At 31.1% G+C, this 21,284-nt stretch overlaps 2 protein-coding genes across 5 annotated transcripts; both read left to right on the forward strand.

Annotated features, from left to right (window-relative positions):
- The first annotated feature begins 7,166 nt into the window (after positions 1–7,166).
- Positions 7,167–7,712, forward strand: LOC121175199 (secreted RxLR effector protein 161-like). The gene has a single exon (XM_041017526.1). It carries the CDS (start codon positions 7,167–7,169, stop codon positions 7,710–7,712), a length of 546 nt encoding a protein of 181 aa, XP_040873460.1.
- A 6,999-nt stretch (positions 7,713–14,711) lies between these two features.
- Positions 14,712–20,270, forward strand: LOC100777133 (zinc finger protein 7). Of its 4 annotated transcripts, XM_014778090.3 has the most exons (3): positions 14,755–15,049; positions 17,507–17,531; positions 19,232–20,270. In XM_014778090.3, exon 3 carries the CDS (start codon positions 19,326–19,328, stop codon positions 20,070–20,072), a length of 747 nt encoding a protein of 248 aa, XP_014633576.1. In that variant the 5' UTR covers positions 14,755–15,049; positions 17,507–17,531; positions 19,232–19,325; the 3' UTR covers positions 20,073–20,270. The 4 variants fall into 4 exon arrangements, with proteins under 4 accessions (XP_006583751.1, XP_014633576.1, XP_006583752.1 ...); XM_006583688.4 differs by lacking the exon at positions 17,507–17,531 and having other exon boundaries at positions 14,712–15,049; XM_006583689.4 differs by lacking the exons at positions 14,755–15,049; positions 17,507–17,531 and adding an exon at positions 15,067–15,229.
- The last annotated feature ends 1,014 nt before the right edge of the window (positions 20,271–21,284 follow it).

Below are 21,284 nucleotides of genomic sequence, written 5' to 3' on the forward strand. Positions count from 1 at the left end.
ATTTTCGTGAAATCAATGAAGCATCGCCCACTAGTTTCAACGACACCATCAATAATATTCAATGTTTATCTCTCTTCTAGGGTTTTGGGATTTTGGATTTAGGAGTGAAGAAGTTAGAGAGTGTATTAGTGGAACCTACAAAGTAAAGACTTGTCATCGCCGCGAGATCGGAGGGTTGGTGAAGATCTTGGAAATGACAAAAAGATAGCCATTATGATTGAGTTTCCAAGTTCAGATAGCCATGAAGAGGAGAATAGATGGTGTGAGGAGGATTAGACTGAAGTGTGAAAACACAAATATGATTAAAGGAAAGGAATGCCCATTATTCATGCAAGATCATAGTAGAAGAAGATAAAATTAGGTTTTGATAAGATTTTTAATCCTCCATGTCTTAAAATTATTAATGGTATTAAACTTACAATAACAGAAGAATCAAAATGAATCATTTAAAAAATATAAAATGTCAAAATAATTTTTTAAAAAAAAATTGAAAAAAAGAGAAACAAAATAAAAAATAAAAAACAAAACAAATCATTTTACCAAAGAAAAACACATTATTAGATTTTTTTACAATGGCAACTTTGAGACCAAAATGATTTATATGTAAATTAGACAACTAAAAAATTACTTTTAAATTTAGCAACCAAAATTATATTTAGCAAAAGAAATTTTAAAATGATTTTCACAACATTTAACCAATTTCATGTGACATTTGATGATGTGGACATTGTTAGGCACGTCAATATCGTCTCTAATGACATCAATGTCGAGGAATTAAAACCAATATTTTTTAAATTTGTAGACTTAAAAAACGTACTTTTTCTTAATTTGGAGAAGAAGAAAAATTAACCCAAAAAGAATGAAAACATATAATTATTGGAAAGGTAAAATTGCATTTTTGGTCCCCCTAGTTGTCTCCAATTTCAATTTTAGTCCCCCTTTAAATTTATTCACGAATTTTGTCCTCCAATTATGTTCAATTCCGTGAATGTGGTCCCCAAGCTCAAATTTGGACGTTCGCTCTTACAAAAGAACATTGACTAACACGTGTCATATTCTGATTGAACGATGAAAAGGTGCATCATTTTAACCATTTGTGGTAATTTTTGTTTTACCCCAACCCTAAAAGGTTCTCACAAAATCTCTAAACGTTAGGTTTGGTTTTCTGAGTGCAACAAAAGAAACTGGTTTTTTGTTGATGATAGCATGGAGAAAGATCTTCCAATTACAAATAATAGAAAGATTATTATAACTTTACCCTTACGTTTACTTTAATTGTTGTTGAATTTCTGTTATATTAATAAGGATTGAAATACAATGTAAATTTTTATGTTTTGTTTAAAATAAAAAATAATATTAAGTATAATATTAAGATTTTTAAATTAACCTAATTAATTCAATGAAATCTAGCAAATTGTCAACAATCACATTGAAAGAGTTAATGATAAAAAATTAATCTTGAAAATTAAGGGTAATTTTTTTAAAAAATAACATTTAAAAGAAAATTAAAATAATATTTTATACTAATTTTAATTTTTTAAGTTTTAAGAATAAATCTAGATTGATTTTAGGTGCACCAAATCTTTAGAAGAAATGAAGCACCATTCTAAATCCAAACAATAAATCGGTTTAGTTTAAAAACCATTCGAAATGATTTGGCTTTTTTAAATTTGGTTTGGTTTGATTTGGATTTTTTACACAATATGAATTTGTATATTAAAAAAATTAGCACCCAGAACCATCAGAATTAATGTTAGAAACAGTCAGAATTACTAGTTAAGTATTTGAAATAAAAAAGAATTGAATCCGTGATAATTTTGGGGAGAATGAAAATTAACTCTAATTAAATTGTTGACCACTTATATCAACTCATATTCGCAACTAAATGCACCCCTAGAATAAATATGATTTTTTTTTTTGCAATTATGATTTGAGTTAGGCTCCAAAGCAACCAGTATAAATTTTCATTCTTTTAAGATGAGCAAAGGCTCTATCTTGAACTTTATATTTCGGTAAACATTGTTCAAATTTTACTGATTTTTTCAATATCAAAAACCTCTATATGATAAATTTTGAGTATTTTGTTTCACTTCTACAATATTATCTAGTATACTATTTTTTTTCAAAAGAAAAATGATTTCTTTGTTTGCAGATATGACTTGAGTTTATAGAGCAAACAGTTTGATGGGCTACATAATTGTTAGGAATTTTATAATTCCTAAATAATTAATATGGGCTACATATTATATTATAATTTTTATATTAGTTATTTACATTTAGATAGGTTCAATATAAAGTGATCTAACTCAATGAGTTCATTAGACTGCCAACAACAAATTGATATGGGCTTAATGAGCGGAAACGAATTTGACCCATTAGGGAATAATAGAAATCCTAATAGGTTAAAACCTAAGACATGGTTATGATCCCCAAAACACCAAATCAAGAAACTGTTTCTCCTCTCCTCATCCGAAGAGAAAACGAAAGTCCTATAAGGAAGAAGGTGATTTGGTTGAAGAAGGTCATTAAACCAATTATTCGTGACCGCTGTAAGATTTCGTTACGTGTTGATCAAGCTCTATGGATCCAGGTATTCCTTAAAACCTCTTGATAATTTGATGTAATGTGTTTTGGTGCTCATTTGGTATTTTATAAGATTTATTAAAATTCCAACAAGTGGTATCAGAGCCACCATTACAGTTAGATTATTGGGATTTAAAGTTGTTTGATATGTATTATATCTGGATCATTTTAGTTATATGAACCCAATTTTTTTTTTGGGAGAAACTACTTCGATCAATAAAATTGTAAAAACCCCTAAATTTTTGTGTTATGGTCACAAAGTTTTTCTTTTTTTTCTTTTTTAAATGAATAAAAGGCCTCTGCATTTGATTTAGGGGTTTGTACACAGTTTTTGTTTGTGTCGCGTGTGCTTACATATTATTCTATTTTGGATAAAGGTTCTATGTATCCGACGTTAATTTTCTTGAACAATATATATTTTGTGAGCAAGAAAGTTTTTTTTTGTTTTATACATATAAGGTTTTCGAAAACTCTTTACGTTGAATACAAAGTCACGAAGACTTATATTTTTATATAAGGTCATTGTGTGTGATTTGTGAATCTATATATATGCTATTATGATGATGTTTTGTACGTGGCACAATTTCATATATATATATATATATATATCTTTTTGTTTATATGAATCAGTAATAACACAATGGTCTTTTGTCTTATATAAATAATTTATTGTTTATTTGCTAACTATTTTTCCTTTATGAATCGATGATAGGCTAATAGTTTATGATATTCTTGTGGTTAGTATAAATTTGTGATAGTACCGTGGTATGTTCGTTTCGGATGCGTAATTAGTTTACCATGATGTTGTTTTCAAATATGTATTGCTATCATAATTGGGTGCAAATTTAACCATTACGGATCCTTTCCATTTATTTGCGTGTCCGGTAATTTTAATTAAATTGATTGAACCATTATGTCGCCAAAGTAACCTCTATTGTGTAAATTTATTTAATTAAATTGCATGGATGATAGTATGAAATTATTTATGCGAATTGTGTTCGGCCCAAAGGAAGACACAATTTGGCCAAACAATAACATACCTACGATGATAAATATGTGACAATTATAAAGTTTTTTTTCCATGGGAATAATAGTCGGTCCAAAGAAAGGCTATTATTTGATAAAACTAATTGTCAATATTTGATCATTGCGTTGAGAGTACCAATTACAAATTAATTTCTCTATCCAAAGACTAGAATAAATGTTGTGTTAGGTATCTTGTGATGGATCTGTTATGGGAAATATTTGCATGTCTTGTTATAAATATTTTATATGACTTGTTTGATTATTTGTGAACAGGTTATTAATTTTTGTTCTCTCTTTAGTTAATATTGTCAGTGCTGCAAATGTTATTGCCCAAGTGAATTCTATCCCAATGTTGAATGGGACAAATTTTAAGGTCTGGAAGGAAGCCGTAGAAATTGTTCTTGGTTGTATGGATTTGGACTTGGCACTAAGGACGGAAACACCCATATCCACTCCGGAAACCTCTAATGAGGTAAAAATTGAGAAGTGGGATCGATCCAATCGAATGTGTCTTATGATTATGAAACGCTGTATTCCATAGGCATTTCAGGACTCTATTTCTGAGAGTCAAAGTGCAAAGGAATTCCATGAGAAAATTGAGTAATACTTTGCCAAAAATGAAAAAGCGGAGACAAGTAACCTTTTGGCTAAACTCATCTCCATGAAGTATAAAGGCAAAGGGAACATGAAGGAGTACATTATGGAGATGTCCAATCTTGCATTAAAACTCAAGTCACTTAAGTTAGAGCTTGGTGAAGACCTGCTCGTGCACTTGGTTTTGATCTCGCTTCCTGCACACTTTGGGTAATTCAAAGTGAGCTATAATACTCAAAAGGACAAATGGTTCCTCATTAAGCTTATATCTCACTGTGTGCAAGAGGAGGAGAGGCTGCAGAGAGATAGAACTGAAAGTTCTCACTTGACTTTGACCTCTCAGAATAAGAAAATGAAGAAGATTAAGGGTGCTACGGAAGGGACTTCTCAGCAAAAGAAACAAAAGAAGGATGAGGAATTTACCTGTTACTTCTGCAAGAAGTTGGGACACATGAAGAAAGAGTGTCCCAAGTATGTCACATGGCGTGTGAAGAAAGGTAAATTTCTTACTCTAGTTTGTTGTGAAGTAAATTTGGCTTTTGAACCTAAAGATACTTGGTGGGTAGATTCTAGTGCTACTACTCATATAAGTATGACTATGCAAGGTTGCCTGTGGAGCCGACCGTCAAGTGATGATGAAAGGTTCATCTTTGTGGGTGATGGCAAGAAGGTTGCAGTGGAAGCTATTGAAACTTTTAGATTACAGTTAAAAACTGGATTTTATTTGAATTTATTTGAGACTTTTGTTGTACCGTCTTTTAGACGAAATTTGATTTCTATTTCTAGTTTTGACAAATTTGGATTTTCTTGTTCATTTGGAAATAATAAAGTTAGTCTCTACCAAAATTCAAATATGGTTGGTTCTGGTTCTTTAATTGATAATCTTTACATGCTTGATGTTGTTAGTTCCTATAATGAAATACTGCAAATAAGTTCATGTGGTACAAAATGAAAGTTGAATGAGAATTCAGCTACCTTATGGCATAAGCGTTTAGGCCATATCTCTAAACAGAGAATTCAGAGACTTGTGTTGGATGAAATTCTTTACCCTTTGGATTTATCGGACATTGAGGTTTGTGTTGAATGCATAAAGGGAAAATGAACAAACATAAGGAAATTAGGTGCCGAAAGAGCTAAAGACGTCTTAGAACTAGTGCATACAGACATTTGTGGTCCTTTTCCTACAACTTCTTGGAATGAACAACAATATTTCATTATGTTCATAGATGACTACTCTAGATACGGTTACCTATATTTGATACATGAGAAGTCTCAATCCCTAGATGTTTTTAAAACTTTCAAGGCTGAGGTTGAACTTCAACTTGGAAAGAAAATTAAGACTGTCAAATCTGATCGTGGTGGTGAGTACTATGGTAGATATGATGGATCAGGAGAACAACGTCTAGGACCTTTTGCGCTTTTCCTCAAAGAGTGTGGAATTGTTCTGCAATACACTATGTTGGGCAAACCTAGCATGAATGGTGTAGCAGAACGAAGAAACTGAACTCTTAAGGATATGGTGAGAAGTATGATTAGTCATTCTTCTTTGCTAGAGTCACTTTGGGGAGAAGCCTTAAAGACCGCAGTTTAAATCCTTAATAGGGTGTCAAGTAAAGCAGTTAACAAAACCACTTATGAACTTTGGACTGGTAAAAGGCCAAACATTAAACATTTGCACATTTGGGGTTGTCCGGCTGAGGCAAGACCTTATAGGCCACATGAAAGAAAGCTGGACTCAAGAACAATTAGTTGCTATTTTGTTGGCTATGTTGAATGCTATTGGTGGTATAAATTTTACAATCCCACCTTAAGATCCTTTTTCGAGACGGGAAATGCAAGATTTCTTGAGGAAGTTGAGTTTGGGAAGGAAGAGAACATAAGGAATGTTGTCTTTGAGGAAGAACCTGTTATTTACAGTGATCAAGTTCTCGTACCTATTACTATTCAAGACACAACTCCAGTAATAAAAGACAATGTTCAAACTATTGACATTGTTCCAGAACAAGACAATAATGAGGTTCTCCCTCAAATACCTTTAGATCAACCTCAACAACCTCAAGAAGTGCCATTAATGAGATCCATTAGAGAGAGGAGAAGTGCAATCTCAAATAATTATATTATATTTCTCCAAGAACATAAGGATGACGTTGGTTTAACAGAGGATGATCCAATCAAGTTCTGTCAAGCTATGCACAGTTCTAACTCTAAAAAATGGATTGACGCCATGAATTATGAGATGAAGTCTATGAAAGACAATGAAGTTTGGGATCTAGTCGAATTGCCTAAAGGTGTGAAACCTATTGGTTGTAAATGGATATTTAAAACCAAGAAGGATTCAAAGGGTAATATCGAGAGATATAAGGCTCGTCTAGTTGCTAAAGGCTTTACTCAGAAGGAAGGCATTGACTATAAATAAACCTTTTCTCCAATATCTTCAAAGAATTATTTTAGAACTATAATGGCACTGGTAGCTCATTTTAACATAGAGCTACATCAGATGGATGTCAAGACTGCGTTTCTAAATGGTGACATTGAAGAAACGATTTATATGGTGCACCCAGAAAACTTTGTGTTCGGTGACTCAAAGTCCATGGTATGCAAACTAAAGAAATCTATCTATGGTCTCAAACAGGCTTCCCGTCAATGGTATTACAAGTTCCATCAAGTCATTACCTCATATGGTTTTGAGGCAAATGTAGTTGATGATTGTGTATATCATAAGTTCAGTGGGAGTAAATACATATTCTTAGTATTATATGTCGATGATATACTGCTTGCTAGCAGAGATATAGGCTTCTTACAGAAGACCAAGAGATTTCTAACGAAAAATTTTGAAATGAAAGATCTTGGGGAAGCTTATTTTGTGTTAGGTATTAAGATACTACGAGATCACTCTTAAGGTATCCTAAGGTTGTCACAACTCACAAGAGAGCTATATCGATAAAGTACTTGATAGATTCAGCATGAAAGATAGTAAACCTAGAGATACCCCAATAGCTAAAGGAGACAAATTCAGTTTCAAACAATGCCCAAATAATGACCTTAAAAGAGTTGAGATGCATAAGATTTCCTATGCGTCAGCAGTAGGAAGTCTGATGTATGCTCAAGTTTGTACTCGTCCCAACATAGCATTTGTCGTAGAAGTTCTGGGTAGATACTTGAGTAATCCTGGATTGCAGCATTGGAAGGCAGTGAAATGCGTAATGCGTTACTTGAAGAGAACAAAAGGCTACATGCTCACTTATCAGAAGTCTAACAATTTGGAGATCATCGGGTACTCAGACTCTGATTTTGCTGGATGTCAAGACAGCATACGCTCCACTTCTGGATACATATATATGTTGGCTGGAGGAGCTATCTCTTGGAAGTCTGCTAAACAAACTCTTGTAGCTTCTTCAACCATGGCTATGAAGTTCATTGCTTGTTTTGAGGCATCTAATCACGGGATATGGCTGCAAAACTTTGTCACTAGTTTGCGTGTGGTCGATGACATTGAAAATTTATTGTGAGAATAACTCTGCAGTTCTTTACTCCAACAACAATAGGAGTACAACCAAGTCAAAATTCATTGACATCAAGTTTCTGGTTGTGAAGGAAAGAGTTCAGAATAGGCAGATTTCCATAGAACATATAGGGACTGATTCCATGCTAGCTGACCCAGTTACTAAAGGTTTGGTACCTAGAGTTTTTTCATGAGCACACTACTCACATGTGTGTAATTCCTAACAGTACCTTAGTTTAGTGGGAGTCCCATATATGTTTTATATCTTGTGTTTTCCAGATATTTGTATTGTTTGGATTTTCTGCAAAAATAAAGTTAAAGTTTATCATTCTATTCTGAGCATGTTTTGTGTGCAATATTTGTATTGCACTTTGGATTGATCTCTATAAAGAATAAAGTTTGGACTAGTTGGAAATAAACATGATTAAGATTACATTGTATGTAATTTTCATGTCGTTTATCCATATTTGATCTATGTCATCGAGTATGAGAAACAGTGGTGATCATTGTGGCTTAGTCACGCTAAATTGTGATGAAAACTGTAGTGGTTTCCTTTTGCTATATGAGATGGACCAAATTGTATAAAAGGGGTCTAAAAGTAAATAACATACGGTTGCACGCCTAAAGAATTTTGTGATATAAATGTCTAAGGTTAATATGAAACCCAAGTGGGAGATTGTTAGGAATTTTATAATTCATAATTAATTAATATGTGCTACATATTATACTATAACATTTATATTAGTTATTTACATTTAGATGAGTTCAATATAAAGTGATCTAACTCAATGAGCCCATTAGACTGCCAACAGAAAGTTGATATGGGCTTAATGAGCGGAAATTAGTTTGGCTTATTAGGGGATAATGGAAACCCTAAAAGGTTAAAACCTAAGGCATGGTTATGGTCCCCAACACACCAAATCAAGAAACAGTTTCTCCTCTCCCCATCCGAAGAGAAAACGAAAGTCCCATAAGGAAGGAGGTGATTTGATTGAGGAAGGTCATTAAACCAATTGTTCGTGACCGCTGTAAGATTTCACTGCGTGTTGATCAAGTTCTATAAATTCAGGTATTCCTTAAAATCTCTTGATAATTTGGCGTAATGTGTTTTGATATTCTTTTGGTATTTTATAAGGTTTATTAAAATTCCAACACCAATTTTAAAATTTTTGTTTTTTTTTTCTTTGTAAAACAATGTTCTAATTTTACTTATTTTTCAAGATCAACGTCTTTCTCATATGCTATAACTTGATTATTTTATTTTTCTCCTACAATTACATAAGTTGAAGATGCGTAAATTGTTATTTAAAAAACAATTTTTTTCATCCATAATTTGAGTATTTAATTCACTCTTTTAAGATGAATAAGGTTCTATTTTATTTTTTTGTTTATATTTCTCATAAAGTTCGATTTATCTTAATTTATGGAAGTAGAGATCAACGACTCCTTCATATGCCACAATTTGAGACATTTGAGCCTGAAAATAAGTAACGCGGGCGAAATGCAGGCGAAATGTTATGTTGCTCAACTGTTATAATATAAATATAATCATTTGGATGTACCTTAGTTTTATTTCAATTTTTATATGAAAATATTTATAATTTATTTTAATTTACCGATCAATGATTTGTTTTTAACCAAAATATATTTAATGTTTATTATTTAATTTTATTTAAATCGTAAATGTTATAGTAATAATAAAATAATAATAATAATAGGTAACTGTTACTAAAATGAAATATAAAAAATTGTAACAGACAAGTATTTAAAAATTTTCAATAACCATTATTTTGATACAAGTATTGATTAAAAGAGTTAATATATAAGGTATTATAAAAATCAAATTTAAGAACACATTTAATAGAAAAATATTTTTCATAATAAAATTTATGCACAAATTTAATGAAAAAAATATATTTAATGAATGTAGCTAAATCAAATCAAAAAAAATTTATACTAATTTAAATTTGTTACATTTACGCACGAAATAAATTTCTAACAAACGAATCACGATTAAAAAAATGAAACTGATAAATATAGGTTTTAAAAAACAACTTTAGAATTGATTTTTTTTATAAAAAAAAACTTTTGAAACGTTTGGAACATATATTTTTATTAAAAAAAATAGTATATCATCTTAAGTTACAAATAAGCATTGCATTTTTTATAATTTATTTTTTAATTGAGTTTTTTTTTAAAATTATATATATATATATATATATATATATATATATATGTTAAATAAAAATATAAAAAATTTAAATTTAAATGAACCCGTAAATGTCACGGATTTAAAATATAGTACCAAAAATATACTACGAAATACGAATCCATACAAATTTAAATAAGGTAAGTTTAATAATAATAATTTTTAACGGAAGCTAACGGAAAATCAGAAAACAAAATAAAATGTTATATACTTGAATATGTTAAAAGAAAAGTTATATGTTTTAATATTAAAAATATACAGTATAGAATACTTGCTTCTCTTTATACTATCATATTGTGTGAAGAGAGGGGAAAGGATAATTTACTCAATAAATAATAAATTATTACTCTTTACGTCATGAAAAGCAAGATATTGTCACTCGACTTTTGGAATTGGAGGCAATTATAGGATTGTTTTGTTTGTGGACAAAAGTTGCAGTGCAACTTTCTTTGAATACTATCATATGATATGTTTGGTTAAATTTTTCTAAAAATACTTCTAGGAAAAAAATAAAATAATTTTTTATAAGTTGAGATAATATTTTTATTAATTAATTTGTATATATTATTTTATTTTTTAGAGAAATTATGAAAGCCCTACGATTTAACTAACGGAGACCTCATTTTAATTTATATATAAGCTTATCTCACTTTTTTTCTTATTTTCTTTTCTTAAAAGTATTTATAAAGAAACTTATCAAAACAGGTGCATAGTGATATGAAAAGAGTTCATAATAATTAAGAATTCTCATGCATGGTGTATTTTTTATGTATCATGGTCCCGTTGATAAATCAAGTGAAACCTATACAATCCTTTTGCTGGTAACTGCAATCTTAAGTCTTAACCAGTTGGACCACAGAACAGGTACGAGGCTTTCAGCAACATTAACACTTGTATTGTAGAGACAAGGATTAAGACGAAAGGGACCACACTTTATTTTATGCAGTTTACGTGTATTTATATATACCCCTCATCACTTTCTTTTCTTTTCTTTTTTATCACTTACTACAAGAAAAATGACTTATAAATACGGACAAAAACTGTCACTATAAATAAAAAAATATGTAGGTAAATGTATGATAGACTTTGTCTTACGGACGTTTCTTCCGTCAACTTTGAGGGGGCGTATAATGACGGCTAATTATCTGTCACTATAGGTTTTACCTACTATGTATAGTGTATAGGTAAAAGTCATTAACTTCTACTTACATTTTCTAATTGTAGGGAAAAGTTTTTAATATGTACCTATCATCTTCAACTGTAGGTAAATATGTTTAACATGAACACCTCTAATAAGAAGACAATTCTATGGTGCCAATTTGAGAGCCTAACTAGAAAGACTATGACCTGTTTGGTAACTAGGGATACACTTTGACATTGCAATCTACCCTCCTCAACCTTGCCTTGCTATAACATGAGTGTCCAAGTATTATTTTTTCTTAAATTATTACTAGTTGGAAGCTTACCAATCATCTTATACGGACACACTTAGCATAGAATCAATATTAGAGAATCTCAATTAATCCAGAAGCATATCTTTTATTACATTAGAAAGCACAACTATACAAGAGAAACAGAGAAAATCCTAACTAATAAATACCATAATAAACTCTACTACGAGTTGCACTCTTCTCATAGTTATCATTACATGGCCCCACATGCAAGCCTTATCGTCACAAGCACATAAACACATTACTCCATTAATGCATCACACGGTACTCTATTTGAAAATGGATCTTTTACTTTGTGCTTGTAAGGACTGTTGACCCTTCCACTTGATAGTTCATCGCATTTAATTTAAAAGAAAATTCATTGTATCCTATATTAACTAAGAAGAAAATAATCACATTTTTTAAGAAATAAATATGATAAAAATAGAATTTAAGAAAACAAATAGAAGCAAGTTCATCAAGTAAAAGACTAGTATTTTTTGCTAAACTTAGAGTGAGAGAAATCTTCAGACAATGTCCAAATCGTATAGAAAATAAGAAGACATTCCCAATAATTATGCATATTAAGGAACACGGGCAAATATCTTAAATTGACACATTAATCATTTAAATAATTAGAATTATTTTTTCCAGTCATCAACACTCTAAAAATAATTAGACCTTTAATGTGTCAACTATTATATTCTTTAGTACTAAAATGAATACGCCATGTGTTTCTCCAAACTGCTACCACTAATTAATCCTATATTAATGTGTCAAGAAGTGAGATTTTTGAATCTGTATCTAAAAAAAAATAAAATTGAGATATTATTTAAGATCAATTTTTGTTGTTGTCAAAATCTAAGATCGATCATTTTAACGTGGGAAACAAAATGTCATTTAGGAAATACAAAATATAATTATTTAATAAATATAATACATTATTTATTATTTATATAAATATTTATTAATTTAAAACAAAAAATATATGATAAGATATATTTCATCATAATTTTTTTATATACATAATAATTTATTTCATAATTTTCATGATTAGTTATTAACTGAAATAAAATATTATGAATTATTTAAAATTTATACACATATTTATAAAATCATTACTTTTAATAATTTAAATTATTGTAACATCTAAATTATTTAATAAATTATTACTTTAAAAAAATTATTTCTTGAATGATAAATTTTAAATTATTATAGTGTTATATTACAGTGAAATAAATCAATGACTATTATGAAGTTAAAGTTTTGATCCGACAGCTCTAAAATATTAAAATGAAGTTTACATGTATAAGCGACTATTAATTGAACAACAACAAGAAGATAATCAAGTTATTCATATTTTAATTAGTATATTTTAAAATATTTATATTAGGTTGATTTTAATCTGTATGAATAAGATAACAAATGATTTTGGATTAATATGAAATTTTACATATATGATCTGTATAAAAGAAACTTTCAATCTAAGGATGAATTTTAAGAAAATATTATCTAATTCAAGATTATAGAATAATATAATAATTCTTAAATAGTCTCTCCTTTTATTTATATATATATTCAACCATACTTTTTTATTTGGTTTTGATAACAAATTGGAAAATTCAATCTAAACCTACCCATGAACACCTAGTTCACCCTTTAGTCACAACCATCCGAAATAAAATGTGAATTGTCAATCTAGAAAATTAAAGGGCCATTTAAAACAAAATGTTAGAATTTCCCCAAGCTAACAATCTTAATTAGAAATTGATTAGAGTGAAAATGAGGAGAAATTGAGAAAAAAAAACTAAAATTTTTATTAGTAGATTTAATGAAATAAGTACATAAACTCGTTCATAAACTAAACGATTTAGATCAATTAACTAACAACAAAATAATAACTAACTATCGACAAACTAACAAAGTTCTTGCCCTCGTTCCACAAGTTTCCCCTCCCGGTGGATGGTAAGCGACAACTTTAGTCTCCTTTGATATGAAGAGAAATAACCCCCCACATAAAAGATGTTTTTTCACTGTACAAGTCAAATTTGTACTTTATATTAGATATTAGACATGACGAATGATAATTATACACCCCACTAATTTCCAATTCGCATTCACCTCATTTTTCTCCAATTCTCTCTTTATCTTTTTTTTTTAGTATTATTATTCACATATTATATCTATCATATTTTTCTCTATTTTTTTTCCTCTATCTCTTTTCCCCTTCCACCCTAAAATGAGATGAACGTATAACATTTTCTATTCCATATATACACAAGATATCAAAACAACAAAACCTAAAAGTTGTTCACTGTGGAACGATTTGTGTCACTCCTGTGGAGAACTCTCATGTCTATCTTTTATTATGCACATCAAATTGATATTTCATAAATACGAACATGATCACTTAAAGGTGATATTTATAGTGTTAATCAAATTGATCATTCAAAATATATACCAAATATTGAGTTGAGGCTATTACCAAACTATATTTGGTAGAACTTACTCATAAGTTAGTGAAAAACTTAATTATAAACTATATAAGTTAAGAGTTGAAAAACTAAAAACTTATAAATTAGTTGATTTAATTAAAAGTGTTTAAAGAAAAAAAATATTTATTAACAAAAAACCACATGTTAAAATAAGACTTAACATATAATATTTTCATATAAAGTAATTTTTTAAAATTTACTTTAAGTTTTATTTATTGTTGGATCGGTCCTATTTTTGTGACAAACGTAATTTTGGAGGCTACAAACCCAATTTTCAAACATGCATTATATTGTTTAACCAGTGTTCTTGTGTTTAATTGTACCTAAGAAACTACACTTGTATGTTTAAGAGGTATCATCAAAGGGGGAAAAGCAAAAAAATATTTGCTCACCAAGATATACCTTGCTTCTGCGCAAGATTATTGTGTTTTAAAGAACTAAAAAGTACTGGCTTATAGTAGCTTATTGGTGCAAACATAATTTTAAAAACGAATAAAAAGCATGGGAAATCAGAAAGGGTAGGAGGAGTTATGGGGGTCCATATGATATATATGAGTACGACAAAGTGAGCTAGGTTAATGATAGCATGGAGAAAGATCTTCCAATTATATAAATAATAGAAAATTTATCAATAACCTAAAGGAGTTGAATGGTGTGTTATTATTGAATATAATGGACCGTTCCTTTTTCTTAGTGGAAGCCGAAGAAGCACTATAATATGATATATGGCCATGTCTTATGTTGGTTGGTTGTGTGGGGCTTCACACAAAGCACCCCATTAATTTCCTTGTCTTTCTGTTTGTCGTTATTTTTTATCCCCACAGACACTTACTGATTATTAATTAAGAGCTAAAAAGCACAGGAAAAATGGAACTACATATAGAAACTTCAAAATTGGACAAAAGAAGTGGTGCTTGTGTTTGTATACATGTTATCTGACACTTCTCTCTGACTTCCCTTTCATCATTCCCATTTCTCTTTCCTCAGCCTTCCCATTATTTATTTTCGCATCCCTCTCTCTCTCTCTCTCTCTCTGTAATCTTATCTCCTTTTAGCTTGTCTCTCATCACCACTTGATAGTGATGAATTTTTTTAAAAGTACTAATAATAGTATAATACTACCCCCTCTTGTGTGGTGTTCATATTCTTCAAAGTCCAAAGTAGCTTCTCACTGCAGATTCTTTCCTCTTTTTTTATAGTACAGTACTAGGTAAGTGCCTCTTTCTTTCCACTCATCTTTTCACCTAAAGAACTTACATTTCGTTTCACACTTTTCTTCTATAATTCGTACATGCATTTATGAAGCCTTGTGCTGCTTTTAATTTTTGGGGTCTGTTTTTGCTTCTCTTGTGTTGTGGAGTTTAGTGGAGGCTCACTCTACCTTGTGCAAGTAAAAACCTTTGGTTGTTGATTTGAGGAATTTGTGTTTAAATCTATTTTGTTTTTAATTATGGAAGCTGTTCTTGTAGTGACAAGATGCATTATGGGGTGTTTTAGTGTATAAATTAGATCTTAGTGGGAAAATATTAACGGGAGTTCTTTAATTTGATGTACTGGCATGTCTTTCCTTTTTATTTGCTTTACTGATTTTAGATGTTCTTGGTTCTAGCTGCTATTCAAGTTTGTTTTCCTAGTCTGAACCATAAACTTAGTATTGGGGGGTGGGGGTGTTATATTTATATTTTTCAACAATAATTGAAAGGAAAATCCAAAAATGAAAACAGAAAACATTTTCTCAAGCCAATCAAGTCTCAAGTTTCTCAAACTCATGGTTATGACTCTGGGTGTTATGTTAAAAGTTAAAACCCATCTGATTTTCCGATGAATAATGGTAAACTTTTGTAATTTTTTCCTAAAAGGTTACAAAAGTTTGAGGAATTATTTCGCCAGAAAATAAAGGTTGCAAAACTGTACAACTGGGAGAGTAATCTTCTTTAAGATTCATGATTTGTGAAGGACAACTCCATAATTTGTGTTTGATGCAATGTAATGTTTGTAATTGTCTATTTGTTACTAACTAGCCTGTGGGATTGCCATATCACATTCTCAAAGTGTAATCAACCCCAATATAGATGGGCCATGTTCAAGTTACCCGAAAGAAAGAAAAAGATAGCATGATGTTGACCAGTGATGAAATTGAGACATGATGCTTATTTATCTTGTTATAAGATACATATTCTCTAGTGCTTTTGGTAAATTTTACTCCATATTATTGTTGAAAAGTGAATCCAAATTTGTTAAATGAACTTCTGCGCCAAAACCTTAACTTTGTAACTTGGATGCCTTGGAATGGTGTTGGAAACCAGGATTTTAGTTTTCTTTCTTCCATTCTTTCTTTTTCTCTTAGAGTTCACATGTAATACTATCTTTGGTTTTGTGGATATTTTTGTTTAAATAATTTTTCGTACACAAACTCTTTTTTCACCAAACTGTGAAAACTAGTGATATGATTGCATATGAATATGACGCAAAGAAGTTTGAGAAAGAACATTTGGACATAGATATAGTCTCAATAACAGTTTGAGAAAAGAGATTGTGGTTTGTCAGTAGCATTACTCTATGATTTTGGTAGACACTATTTGTTGCTGTTTCTTCTGAGTGATTCTTATTTTCATTGTGTTGTGTAAATTCAATTCAATCATTTCTTTTATCAGGCTCTCACATGTTGAACATGTTATATGATAGTTTAATTACTTGCAATTTTTCACTTAGGTTTATAAGCATTTTATGTTAGAAGTTTTGAGAAATTTGTCATGGAGTTCTTTTTTGAAAAATCTAGTGTAAATCACCTTTACCTTAAGGGAGAAGGAAATAAACTACTCCTATCTTGTTGGATGAAAACTAAATACTATGAGTGAAGGTCATATTCTCTAGTGCTCATTGCTGAAGGGTCATTCAAGCATTTGAAAGTTACACTTGAAAACTGCTATGCTATATTGTGGTTATAACTTACAAAAGACTTCAATAATATTAGAAGAAAATGATACTGAAATTCTCCATGCTTTGATTCTAAATCTCTGATTATGCATCCCTACAAGGTTTCTCTTCACCCCATTTTGCTCATTCTTTTTTTATGACATTTTCTGAATTTATTAATTGGCACTAGGGGGAGAAGTGGGGGGGTCATGTAGAAAGCAAAGTTTGTTTTGGTGGAGATAGCATGCTCAATTATTCTTTCATGACAAAACAAAAATTACTCACATTTTACTTTGAGGAGTTCATGGATTAGTTACCTGACTGTCCGAGTAATATGAGAGTTGCAAGGAGTGTTGGATAGAAGTTCTTGGTCCTGATGTTATCTGTAAGAAAGTAACTATTTAACTAGGGAGAGGTCCCATTTTTTTTTTTGGGTAAATTGGAGTGGTCTATTTTCATTTGTTGTAGAAGTAGCATATTAAAATCCTTCTACAGCCCTAACATGGAGTATGTGGAATGAAAGTTTAGTCAGAGCAACCTAGCAGTGGCTGGATTGAGTAGTTAAGCACATAAAAAATAAATATGATGTGTGTAAGCTTAAAGGTATCTTTGTAAAACCACTACAAAATTTTGGATAAACAAAAGTCTAATTTCATAAAGTTGTCAAAAGAAAAAGAATTGCATAGTTTGGTCTTTAAAATCCAACGACTTTTCTTTTTGACATGGCATTTGTTATTTCTTCTATCGACAGGCATTTGATGAGGACATAACGGAAGGTAGGTGCTTGTTTGGAATAATTTACTTTCTTTCTAGAAAAGCTTTTTTCTTTTTTCAAAATTCTAAAGAGAGCCCTTTCTGAATGCAAAATAATTTACAGGGCTTATATAAGTTTATGTTTCAAATGGCAGTATTGATAGGATAAAGATTGAGTTTTCGTTAATTGTTACCAGGTTAGTCATAAATGAAAAAATTGCTGACAGTTTGTTTGGTCATCTCTGTTATTGTAGTTTCTTACCCCAAGTAATCAGTAGCCATAGTAATATATAAATACAGTTTCCAGAATTTAATTTTGACCCATGGATCAGAGTTTTGGTTTATGAATAGTATTATCTTGCTAGTCACTGTAGACAACACTCCACATTTACTATCTATCACTCATTGAATTCATTAATGTTAGTTTTATTTAAAGTATACGTATACCTATGTTTCAGTTATATCTTCTATGGTGTGAACACTGTTTGTCAATGTCTTTTCAATTTTGAAAACTTAAAAGATCTCTTCATAGTAATTGTATAAGGATGATAGAAAATATGTTTGATATGCATTGGGACAGAGGAACACAATCATATTCAGAAGTACATGAAATATGTATATCCATCATGAGACACTCTGCATCTAAAATAATACTGGTAATTTTACTTGCTGAGAGCTGGTCAATTAAACAAGACACAACATTTGTCATAGAAGGTTTGAGTCAGCTATAAGAGAAAAATAATTCTGTGTTGTGATCCTTGAAAGGAATTCTTTGATCTTATTCTTTTCTATCTTCTGTACAACTTATTCACTAATATCCCTTTCGATTACTTACACATCTGTTATTTCTAGTATTCTTATTATATATTCTATTCTTCTTTTATCTTTGCTTTGTGAATCTCCTTTTAATACATTTTTATATCATACATGCTTAACCTAGAAAAAAAAATGTTTTCTATTATAACTTTGGTGAACTGCCGTTCAGATAATAAGCTGTATGAAACAATTGGTTCATGTAATGTGACTAACAAATCAGCTTAGGCTTATCTACTGGAAATCATTGTATAAAACGTATTAGTATCCAGACATTAATTAAATGACTTTGACGTTTAGATTTTATGTGAATAAAGGTATATGAAATGTCTTATGTCATAATTTTCTATTCTGGTGCTTATTTCCCTTTGGTTTGTGTATCATTAAACCCTTCCAAGTCTAAAGAAAAACATAAAATATATGTTTAACAATGAAATTGGGCATTTTTATTATATGTTTTTCAACATATTTGTTTGAGGAGGCACTAATGTAATTGAAGCAGTTTATATAAAATAAAATTTACATGCCTGATTTATGAATTTACTTTTGAGTTGGATAGTTACTTAGAGAGATTCATGAAATGAACTGGCATCTGCATGAGATTTATTTTGCAGTTGTCACTTGGTCTTAAGATTTGACCTATGATTAAACTTTCTGTAAAAGGAAGATATATTTTGCTTATCTAATATTATCTTATAGAAGGAGCTTTCCACAAAGTCTGCTTTTCTGCAAAGTTAATTTCTTATTTACTTTCTAAAACAGGTTGTATTTTTTGCTTATATATGAACGAATTGCATGGCCATGGTTTGCATGACTTTGATTGACCACTTGATATTAACACCAGAATTTTGTATGTTCCATGCCTTTATTATTTTGTCATAACAAATAATGTGCTTCATCATCAACGCAGGTGATACCTAAATGGTAAGCTGACCTAAGCGAAAATTTGTTCCATTCTTTCCAATTTCTTAAAAGAAGTTAGCTCACAGCAGATCCATACAAACATGATGACTCCAAACTTGAATCTGGAACCAGAAGGTGGTTTAAAAGTCCTCAGCCAAGTAGGTTTCGATAAATCAATACAAGAGACATCTCATGATCTTACCAAGGACAGCACTGCTACTTCCTCCTGTCTTACCAAGGCTGATCCTGACCCAGGTTCTGTTTCCCTTGACTTGTCCCTCAACTTCAATCCCAATGATGAAGAGTTGAAAGGCACAAGTGATACTAACTGTGAAGTAGGACCTGAAACACATGCCTCAGCATCAGCAATTCCTAGAGTTTTCTCTTGTAATTATTGTCAGCGGAAATTCTTTAGCTCGCAGGCATTAGGTGGCCACCAGAATGCTCATAAAAGGGAGAGGACAATGGCGAAGCGTGCAATGCGAATGGGGATGTTCGCTGAAAGGTACACAAGCCTAGCATCTCTGCCTCTCCATGGTTCTGCTTTTCGGTCGCTTGGACTCGAAGCTCATGCTGCAATGCACCAAGGGCATGTGCATCATTCAATGAGGGCTCCTGATATGAGTGCTGCAGCGAAATTCGGGAAAGACTATTTTCGGACACCGATCTTCGTGGAAGATGATGATGTTGGTCTGTTTTGGCCTGGAAGTTTCAGACAGATTGATGAAAGGGGTTATGTTAATTTGAGGCATGGTGAGCATGCTCATAATTCAAATACTAGTTTTGTAGTAGCAACTGCACCTCAAGCACAAACATCTGTGTCTCCTGATCTCACTCTGAGGCTTTGAGATTTTTCATCTTAATTGAATTCAAATACTAGTTTTGTGGCATGCACAAACATATCTGTACAAGCCTCCTCATGTTCTCAATGTAAAGCTTTAAAGCTTTTTCATCTTTAGTTTCATTCTCTTCAGACTTTAAATTATTGATTTATGGTGATTGTACTGTACAGTGAGACTTGTATTTTCAATGGCTTATTTAGCTTATTTGAATTTTCATTATTATTAAACTTTTATTGTCACTTATATTTGGCACCATTATTGATGTTGTAGCCACTGCACCAGGGTCCATGGATCTAATGTCTGTGTTTGGATTTCTGTTAGGAATGTAGTTTTGGTAAAACTTGTTTTTTATAGCTTTTGCTTGAACCATGATTTTGTAGTTACCATGTGTCCTTATTAAAGGGGTGATATAAAGGTTTCGAATAGTAGGGATCAAAAGAGATCTTAGTCCAAGGCTTGCATTTTGAAAGAAATTTGCCTACAAAATATTGAGGTTTGTTTGGTCAAAGTAGAAATGTTAAATTGAATTAATCATGGTTGCAATTGATTTACTCAAAAACTATGATAAGTCTTCAGAACATTAAAAGCTTACAAACTTTTCCAAGCCTTGGCAATATGAGTAGGCAATCTCAAGGTTTGAAACAGTCCTTTGATTTTTATTGAAGTATTGGCATTGTTTCATTGGTTGTTCTCATGTGATTGATTGTTAAAGAGAAACGGGGTTGTGACATTATATTCAGGGAGCCATTTCTAGAGCAGAATGCTTCTCTGATTTTTGAGTTTGATTTTGGAAAGGCTGTCAGGTAGTATTCTCAGAGAAGTGGCCACGCTTTTGTGGTCTATCTGGTGTAGGAGAAATGGTAAGATATGGGAAAATATGGACATAACCATTGTTATTGTTGTTCATTGTGCAAACCAGGTTTTGAGGAATTGGGAGAGTGCTCGTCAGAAGACTTCTTGTCTTCCCATGCAGCAAGTTCATCATTTGCCTCTGCAGAAACTGCCTTCAGGTTTGGTGAAGTGCAATACTGATGTTGCGATGTTCACTAACCAAGGTAAGTTTGCCATGGGTTTATGCTTGAGAGATGATTCTAGTGCTTTTATTTGCGCAAAATTCTGTTCCTTTTTTTGGGCTAGTCAATGCCTTGGCTTTGCCTGAGGCTATTAATTGGATGGCTGATTTGGGTTACAATAGAGCTATTATAGAGTCTGATTGTA

Source organism: Glycine max, chromosome 7 (genome assembly GCF_000004515.6).
Source record: "Glycine max cultivar Williams 82 chromosome 7, Glycine_max_v4.0, whole genome shotgun sequence".
In the NCBI taxonomy this organism is placed as follows: Eukaryota; Viridiplantae; Streptophyta; class Magnoliopsida; order Fabales; family Fabaceae; genus Glycine; species Glycine max.